This window comes from Triticum urartu, chromosome 5A, assembly GCF_056163025.1.
Source record: "Triticum urartu cultivar PI428250 chromosome 5A, HENAU_Tu73, whole genome shotgun sequence".
Classification (NCBI taxonomy): Eukaryota; Viridiplantae; Streptophyta; class Magnoliopsida; order Poales; family Poaceae; genus Triticum; species Triticum urartu.
The window spans coordinates 487381438-487391376 of NC_141877.1; the positions used below are offsets into that span (position 1 = coordinate 487381438).

The 9939-nt window shown below is 44.8% G+C and overlaps 1 protein-coding gene across 3 annotated transcripts; it reads left to right on the forward strand.

Annotated features, from left to right (window-relative positions):
* The first annotated feature begins 4064 nt into the window (after positions 1-4064).
* On the forward strand, positions 4065-9267 carry LOC125556369 (uncharacterized). 3 transcript variants are annotated; one of them, XM_087522961.1, is made up of 14 exons: positions 4065-4535; positions 5248-5360; positions 5448-5585; positions 5683-5813; positions 5912-6187; positions 6358-6509; positions 7189-7253; positions 7462-7521; positions 7614-7751; positions 7829-7953; positions 8103-8297; positions 8435-8568; positions 8685-8717; positions 8815-9267. In XM_087522961.1, the coding sequence occupies exons 2-14, from the start codon at positions 5258-5260 to the stop codon at positions 8975-8977; spliced, it is 1713 nt and encodes a 570-aa protein (XP_087379087.1). In that variant the 5' UTR covers positions 4065-4535; positions 5248-5257; the 3' UTR covers positions 8978-9267. The 3 variants fall into 3 exon arrangements, with proteins under 3 accessions (XP_087379087.1, XP_087379086.1, XP_087379085.1); XM_087522960.1 differs by having other exon boundaries at positions 4067-4535; positions 8013-8297; positions 8815-9266; XM_087522959.1 differs by lacking the exon at positions 4065-4535 and having other exon boundaries at positions 5232-5360; positions 8013-8297.
* Positions 9268-9939: the final 672 nt, after the last annotated feature.

The window sequence follows — 9939 nt, forward strand, 5'->3', positions numbered from 1 at the left end:
AGTTATGGACCCAGTCCGTGTAATTGCTACCATCATCTTTCAACTTTGCTTTCTCAAGGAACGCATTAAAATTCAACGGAACAACAGCACGGGCCATCTATCTACAATCAAACATAAACAAGCTAGATACTATTAGGTACTAAGTTCATGATAAATTTAAGTTCAATTAATCATATTTCTAAAGAACTCCCACTTAGATAGACATCCCTCTAATCCTCTAAGTGATCACGTGATCCAAATCAACTAAACCATGTCCGATCATCATGTGAGATGGAGTAGTTTCATTGGTGAACATCACTATGTTGATCATATCTACTATATGATTCACGCTCGACCTTTCAGTCTCTGTGTTCCGAGGCCATATCTGTATATGCTTGGCTCGTCAAGTATAACCTGAGTATTCCGCGTGTGCAACTGTTTTGCACCCGTTGTATTTGAACGTAGAGCCTATCACACCCGATCATCACGTGGTGTCTCAGCACGAAGAACTTTCACAACGGTGCATACTCAGGGAGAACACTTCTTGATAATTAGCGAGAGATCATATTAAAATGCTACCGTGAATCATAGCAAGATAAGATGCATAAAAGATAAACATCACATGCAATCAATATAAGTGATATGATATGGCCATCATCATCTTGTGCTTGTGATCTCCATCTTCGAAGCACCGTCATGATCACCATTGTCACCGGCGCGACACCTTGATCATCATCGTAGCATCGGTGTCGTCTCGCCAATCTTATGCTTCCACGACTATTGCTACCGCTTAGTGATAAAGTAAAGCATTACAGCGCAATTGCATTGCATACAATAAAGCGACAACCATATGGCTCCTGCCAGTTGCCGATAACTTGGTTACAAAACATGATCATCTCATACAATAAAATTTAGCATCATGTCTTGACCATATCACATCACAACATACCCTGCAAAAACAAGTTAGACATCCTCTACTTTGTTGTTGCAAGTTTTACGTGGCTGCTACGGGCTTAAGCAAGAACCAATCTTACCTACGCATCAAAACCACAACGATAGTTTGTCAAGTTGGTGTTGTTTTAACCTTCGCAAGGACCGGGCGTAGCCATACTTGGTTCAACTAAAGTTGGAGAAACTGACACCCGCCAGCCACCTATGTGCAAAGCACGTCGGTAGAAGCAGTCTCGCGTAAGCGTACGCATAATGTCGGTCCGGGCCGCTTCATCCAACAATACCGCCGAACCAAAGTATGACATGCTGGTAAGCAGTATGACTTATATCGCCCACAACTCGCTTGTGTTCTACTCGTGCATATAACATCAACACATAAAACCAGGCTCGGATGCCACTGTTGGCGAACGTAGTAATTTCAAAAAATTTCCTACGCACATGCAAGATCATGGTGATGGATAGCAACGAGAGGGGAGAGTGTAATCTACGTACCCTCGTAGACCAACAGCGGAAGTGTTATGACAACGCGGTTGATGTAGTCGTATGTCTTCACGGCCCGATCGATCAAGCACCGAAACTACGGCACCTCCGAGTTCTAGCACACGTTCAGCTCGATGACGATCCCCGAACTCCGATCCAGCAAAGTGTCGGGGAAGAGTTCCGTCAGCACGATGGCGTGGTGACGATCTTGATGTTCTACTGTCGCAGGGCTTCGCCTAAGCACCACTACAATATTATCGAGGACTATGGTGGAAGGGGGCACCGCACACGGCTAAGAGAACGATCTTGGAGATCAACTTGTGTGTCTAGGGGTGCCCCTGCCCCCGTATATAAAGGAGCAAGGGGGGTGTGGCCGGCCCTAGGAGGAGGCGCACCGGAGGAGTCCTACTCCTACCAGGAGTAGGACTCCCCCCCCTTTCCCTAGTTGGATTAGGACTTGGGGGGAAGGAGGAGAGGGAAGAAAGGAAAGGGGGGGCGCCCCCCCTCCTTGTCCAATTCGGACTTGGGGGGGGAGGGGCGCGCGGCAGCCCCTAGGCCTCCTCTCCTCTTCCTCCACTAAGCCCATTAAGGCCCATTAGGTTACCGGGGAGTTCCAGTAACCTCCCGGTACTCCGGTAAAATGCCGATTTCATCCGGAACACTTCCGATGTCCAAACATAGGCTTCCAATATATCAATCTTTATGTATTGAACATTTCGAGACTCCTCGTCATGTCCGTGATCACATCCGAGACTCCGAACAAACTTCGGTACATCAAAATATATAAACTCATAATGACACTGTCATCATAACGTTAAGCGTGCGGACCCTACGGGTTCGAGAACAATGTAGACATGACCGAGACATGTCTCCGGTCAATAACCAATAGCGGAACCTGGATGCTCATATTGGCTCCCACATATTCTACGAAGACTTTTATCGGTCAGACCGCATAACAACATACTTTGTTCCCTTTGTCATCGGTATGTTACTTGTTCGAGATTCGATCGTCGGTATCTCAATACCTAGTTCAATCTCGTTACTGGCAAGTCTCTTTACTTATTTCGTAATACATCATCTCGCAACTAACTCATTAGTTGCAATGCTTGCAAGGCTTATGTGATGTGCATTACCGAGAGGGCCTAGAGATACCTCTCCGACAATCGGAGTGACAAATCCTAATCTCGAAATACGCCAACCCAACATGTACCTTTGGAGACACCTGTAGAGCTCCTTTATAATCACCCAGTTACGTTGTGACGTTTGGTAGCACACAAAGTGTTCCTCCGGCAAACGGGAGTTGCATAATCTCATAGTCATAGGAACATGTATAAGTCATGAAGAAAGCAATAGCAACATACTAAACGATTGGGTGCTAAGCTAATGAAATGGGTCATGTCAATCACATAATTCTCCTAATGATGTGATCCTCTTAATCAAATGACAACACATGTCTATGGTTAGGAAACATAACCATCTTTGATTAACGAGCTAGTCAAGTAGAGGCACACTAGTGACGTTTTAGTTTGTCTATGTATTCACACAAGTATTATATGTTTCCGGATAATACAATTCTAGCATGAATAATAAACATTTATCATGAGATAAGGAAATAAAATAATAACTTTATTATTGCCTCTAGGGCATATTTCCTTCAGCTCTAACGAAGCGGCGTGACCTAGGCCCCAGCAAACGAGACCACGGGACTCTTTACCGAAAAAGGGTTTCCCCCCGCTTTGTATTCCAAAACAACCAACCAACATAGTACACATCGCGACGCTGGGGCGAGCAGCACAACAAGCCCAAAGACAGAAAAGAGGAAGAACAAATGCCAACAACGACAGCTCGACAAAGCGTGGAAGGCCCGCCACCGCTGCGCCCTCCGGAAACACCCTACCACAGCCCAAGGCTCCGAGTGCCGCGTACCAAGCAGCACCTCCAAGAAAGTATGCGACGCTGACGACGCTGCTGCCCAGACGAGTCCTAGGGTTTCCCTCAGTATGCGGAGGAAAGTGGGGGATGGCTACCACTGACACCCATCAAGAAGGAATGGTGGCACCCGCCGGTGTCACCGCATCGGAGTCGGACGAACCGGTAAAGATTTCTCCCGCACACCAAACACCACTGCCCATCCGGAGCCTACCATCCAAACCACCGCCCAATGCGCCATCGCGGTTGCGCCGCCACCCACGCCGTCTCACTACGACACCAACACGAGGCCGAGTAGACCGGATAGAAGTGCCACACGACGAGAGCGGCAGCACCAAGGCCGAGCGGAAGGGAACCACCTCCACCGCGGTAGTGCGAGAAGCCTGCGCCTTCGGCACCATCGCGGTAGCCGACCGGACACGGCAGCAGGGCATACCAGGTCACCCTTGGCCTGCCCAGGCCCGAAACGGGCCCGCTATGCCCCGCCGGCCGTGCTGCAGCAGGCTAGCGTCGGCGTCGCCAGCACCCCGTCACGCAATGCCACGCCCCCGCCTCCCGAGAATCACGCCGTCGGCCGGCCTAGATCCAGATGGGCCCCCTAGGGCCTAGACCTGGGCCGAGCACCGCCGCCAGGACGTGTCGCAACGCCACCCCGCCGCCAACGATGGCGCCGCCGCCCAGCCGCCTACCCGCTCTGCGACGAGGAACCCCGCCGCCAGCTAGACCGTCGCCGCCTAGGAGCACCCACCGGTGCAGCTCCACCCCGCACCGGAGAGCTATTGAGAGGGGAAGGTCAGGAGGGCCGCCGCCACCAGCGCCCCCAGGGCCAGGCCGGCCGTGGGCACCAGCAACAGCGGCGGGAAGGAAGCGGAGAGGGGGACTTGAGGGGGAGAGATCGGCGCGCGGCCGGCCGCCCACGGGGCGACGCAGTCGCGAGAGCGGTCGTGGAGGACTCTGTATGAATATCACCACGGGACTCTTTTACCTTTCCTCTTCCTCCCTCCACGATGTGCCACCGACCGTGGCCCCCAGAAAACGAAACCACGGACTCCTTTCACACGCCGCTCTCGAAAATCCACCGCCACAGCCGCCGGGCGGACGTCTTCTCCGCCTCTCACGCTCGTCGCCGCCCCCTCTAACGCATCGCCTGTCTGCTGTCTCCACCTCGTCCGCATCCTTGGACACTGGTTTCTCAGGTATGACCTTTTCGTCACTCAGTGATTTGATTAATTAATCCGAAATAACCTCTACAAATTTTGGGTGAACAACCGGCAATCATCTATCTACATCCTCCTAATCTTCTTAACCTTTTTAACCCCGAACGTGAAAATTGGTACTGTGCAATTTTGGGTGCAAAGTTCAACCTTTTAACCCCAACGTGAAATTGGTAGACTTCCTTTCTCCTTTTTAGTTATTTTAATCGAATTGATGAGCTCCCACGCCTAGTTTGATAGGATACAACAGTACTAATTAACATTTTTGCGCTGGCATTGGCACTCAATATTTATTCTTGCACCAGAATACTTTTTTATTTCATTTCAAAATAATGTACTCCCTCCGTCCCATAATATAAGAACGTTTTTTACACTAGTGTAGTGTCAACATATAATATGGGAAGGAGGGAGTACTTCCTTATATGAGGGACATTGATGGAGTATATCTGGAAGTGCGTAAGTAACAAACAGCCACTTAGTGGTTCAGTAAACCTCTTTTTTTTTCAGAAGACGTTTTTACAGTTCAATTTAAACTGCAAAAACTTCTTATATTTAGTTACAGAGCTAGTATATTAGTTCAAGGACTATCAGCTGACATAAGACTTATATTGGGGACCCTTTGATTAATGTTGTTCGACAATCTTTTGTTGCCGGCAATGACTGAACATTTGGATTTTCTTTTGTTCCCCTTCAGTGTTAGGAATATGCTGAAAATTAAGAGAGCTGGTGATGATCTAACAGAAAGCTCCAAAAAGAACAGGAGAATCTGCACTGACGGAGCAGAGACACTTGATCTGTTGACTTCAGGTCTGCCGGCACTTCATCTTTCTATACATGTTTTATTACAACTCTATTGGAGCACTCACAATTGTGTTCCATCATTTTTTTAACTAGGTGAATTACATCCGGATGGCAGTTCGGAAGAACCGATTGATAGCTTTAGTGATTCTGGTCAAAGTGTCTGGAGTGAGCTCAGTAAAGAAGTCACCTCAAAAATTTCTAGAACTGTTGTCTCCCTTGCTTTGTCTGATGGTGACTATGCTGTCTTACTATAATTTTCTTAGTTTTAAAATATTTATCTTATTTAACAATATTAGTTACAGATGATTAAAATTTATATCTTGTGTAGGACATTCGGTGTTATTTGCATGCTCGGGCATAGCCTTGCAATGTGGGATGCAAGCCACAAGGTTTCTGTCTTCAGCAAGTTTGATTAAAGCTTTCAACGATAAAAAAAGAGAAGGCCATGATAGCTTGAAAGTTGGTGCTGCTAATCATCCTTCAGTTATTTTACTTGTTTGCTCAATATAATTGTCAGTTTGTCACCATTCAATACTTCTCCTGCTGTCTCATTACAGATTGAAGTGTGTCGCAACGGTGATGTTGCCAGAGGGTTATTGGGATACTATGATTTGGATCAGGGGATTGCTCTTGTCTACATAGTGTTCGTCACCCTTGGTGTTCATCCAGTGGGTCTTGATCATCAGGTGGAATTGCTTCCCAGTATGAAAGTACTAGCTGTCGCGCGTGCCAATTCTGACACATTAATGGCCACAAGTGGGATATTACCTAATGATTCAAGTGGATCTGAAGATGGCAAACAGCTTATGCTTTCCACTTGTAAAATCTCTGAGGTACACTTTCACCATGGTGTGAGTATTTTATCTGCAACTATATGCACTTGAAATATATAGCTCTGAGGCATATAAATCATGTTTTTATTATGTACCTCTTGTTCCATATCGTTCTTTTTTATTCAATGTAACCATTGTTGCCTCTTTATTTTTATTTTTTTTATTTCTAGGCTTGGGAAGGTGGGCCACTTTTTGATTATGATGGGAACCTTTTTGGCATGAACCTTTCTTTGGTTGCGGAAAGAACTTCCTTCGTGCCAAGGAGTACAATTATCAAATGGTTGGAGAAATTTAAGCCAAAAAGGGAAGTTGAGAGGTTCAGGTATATCTTGTGTGTTTTCTTGTATTTTTGCTTATGTTTGTCCAGCACTAATTCCATTTGTGCTAGGCTATATTGATTACCAAACATTTCGAGGCATATTAATTTTGCAAGAATCTGGATCGTGGGCGTAGGGTGTCATTCCTTTTGTGGTTTTATGCATCACACTTGTTATTTCCTTGCACTTTTCATTGTTTATTTATCCCTTCATAACAACTTGCTTGTTGGCTGCCTCTACCAAGAATACTCATCATTACTTCAAAGCTGAAGTTAGTAGCTTTTTTGTTCCTGCTTTATATTTATGTATGGTGTTCGTAGTTTCTTCCCACTTCCCTTTTTTATCCTCAGGTAACACATTAATGTTGAATGTACTCCCTCCGTTCCATAATTCTTGTGGAACTAAAACCACGACGAGAATTATAGAACGGAGGGAGTAGTAGATTTTTCTAATCTCATCCTGTTTCGGACTTAAAATGTGGTAAATAGTTGGATTTATGATCTTTTCCTGACCCTATAGGTTCTGTATAGTGCAATTGCTCAGTTCTCCTCACAACGTAGTCCTCTTTCTTCTCTTGCAATTCTGTTAATGTAGATGTTGCGTAGCGCTGATTTGGTCTATTTTACTTCTGGTTCGTACTCATGGGGATGTAAAATTTATTCCAAGTTTACTATGTCTTTCCAGTTCCCACAAGGATATGAAAATACAGAGGCCAGTGCAGCCCATGCCATATTGCACCTATGCAAGAGGTGAGCACACAGCCAGATATATTTTGCTGTTGTGCATTTTCTCATCATTTCTAGTGATATTGTTTCATAAGATCCTCACAAGTGATGCAAACTTAGCCTTTCACGTAAGCTGTTTAGCCTTTTTTATAGTTGTACTCTCATGGTGTCAATGCTAATCAGCTAACCTTATTACACTATCTTCATGGGTGTGTTCAACTTGGGGACATAGACAGATCTGGTGATCTAGACTCCTTGGGTTATCCAAAGCCATCAAAAACCATTGTCAGTGGTGAGTTGATGCTTATAAGTCGGTACTGCGTTGCACTTGTTTACAGCTTTCCTCTACCACTGACTACTATTGTGCCATCTAACATTGAACAGAGGGCTTGGTTTTGGTTAATACCTTCGAAGAGACTTTTGGTGACATATATGATTCTGGTAAAGGTATCTGGAGCCAACTCACAGAAATGGGTTCTCATAGTTTACCTCGACGAGTTGTCGCACTCGCTTCATTCAGCGGTAATATCTCAGTAATGTGCCTTTTACTATTCCACATTTGAACTTGGCTGTCAATCAAAACTGCGGTATATATACAGGAGAAAGGAGGTTTTTCGCATGCACAGGCTTATTTATTGAATGGAATGGATGCACCCCCATTCTGACTTCAGCGAGTTTGGTTAGTGATCCTAAAGATGGAAACAAGATTGCTGAAAAGTTGAAGGTTGGTTCTTGATGTGGTCCTTACATTTTCTGCTTAAGTCTCACAAGTGCCATTTGCAGATTGAAGTTTTGCTTCCAAACAATAAATGCAAAGAAGGGGAATTGCGATATTGTACTTTACACTACAATGTTGCTCTTGTCGTTGTCAAGGATTTCTGCTGTCTTCGTCCAGTTAGAATTCATGAAGATTGGTGGAATCCTCTAATTCTGGAAGATTCCAATGTAGTAGCTGTGGGGCGCTGCTTCAAATCTGGCAGGTTAATGGCTGCACATGGGAGACTAACTGACTGGTCAGGCGTGCTTGACTACAGAGATCTTAGGTACTCCAGTTGTAAGATCACTAAGGTTAGTACTGCTCGTGGAGCCGTGGGTTAATCTTATTTGATGTATCCGTCACATGATGTACTAGACCATATCTCTTTGGCAAAACAAATGGCAACTTCTCCATTCATATTGCTTTAATGACACCTTTTGTTTGCTAGGCTGGGATTGGTGGGCCTCTGATTGACTTTAAAGGGAGATTTGTTGGCATGAACTTCTATGATAAGAAAATAGGAACCCCGTTCTTGTTCAGGGATTGTATTATTCGAGTGCTGGCACATTTTAAGGAAAATGGGTATGTACACTGACTTTTTGTTTGGCATATTCAACTGCAGGACTTGAAATTTTGTGTTTTATCAAAGAGAAAAAGAAAAACTTTGCATTAAATCTGGCCTACTGTGTTTGACACAGGACTGTTGAAGTTGGCAGCGGTAAACCAATCAGGTGTGCATTATATTTACTCATCACTTTGATGTTTTGCATAAACAAAATCTGCCGATAACGTTACTGTGTGTGGAAAATGATTGGATAATGGAAATAGGTGGCCGGTGCCCATACCGTGTTGGCGTCATCCGGACGATGAGCTCAAAGATTCGCTCCCACTTGGCCACGGGGAAAAATCTGGGAGGTTTGGATTCACATATGTGGATGGAGACAGGGTTGACAACCATAGATCTCGTCATGCCCTTGATCTGCTCCGTTGAATTTGCGCTCTCCATGTGTTGAACCTGTTTGTTTGAGCTGTTAGAAGTTATCTCTCATCAAGCCATATCTCAATGTTTGGACCAATATTATGGTGTTCCATTTATGAGAGTGAATATACTTCATCTAGAGCTCTGGTGGTGTTTGCTAGTTTCTGTGGTAGCTGAACATTTTATGCGTCCTCGGGCAGCATTTGCACGGGAAAGCAAACGGAGTGTAGTAATTGTTCATTTGTACTGTCATTGTTGAAATTTCTACATGTCTTCTGATTACATATTATTATAATGTTTTATCATGTTACTGAAACTGCATGGTTGTGTGCATTCCCCTAATGTTTCTTTGTACATAGTTGCTTCATGTTCTGGAATTGGAGAGTCAAAATATGACCTGAATCTTTTTAAGACGGGAGGGATTATGTTTTGCGTGACTAGCTGTAGGGGTGGGTGTTTCGATCTGAACCTAATTTGCTTTATTTAATTTGTGTTCTGCCTTGTATAGCAAGATGTCCACCTCTTGCCTCTTGTGCTGGTGTGTGTGCGGTAATATATAATCAATTTCATGTTCCCCATAGTAACTGACACATGTCACAGCTTTAAGATTTGTGCGTGAAATTGAAAGCACTAGAGAGCGTTTGCTCAAAAAACCACTCTCAGAAAACGTCAATTCTATAACATTTTCGTATTATATGTGGTTTCAGTTACCATTTTCGTATCCAAAATCCCGACAACCCTTTTTTATACTCGAGTATCAAAAATACATTGCAGGCAATTTACACAGCAACGTGCGGGCATCATCGAGTATGCTATTAAGAATGACACCGGCTAAGGCCCTAAAACATCTAACCAAACTGTAGATGGAACCATCCCCTTGATGTACGTCTTTACAGCCACGATCGACTCGCATGCCTCCTTGATATATGCCTCGTCCAAGGGAGAACATTTCCTAGATATATGGCCAGAGCACC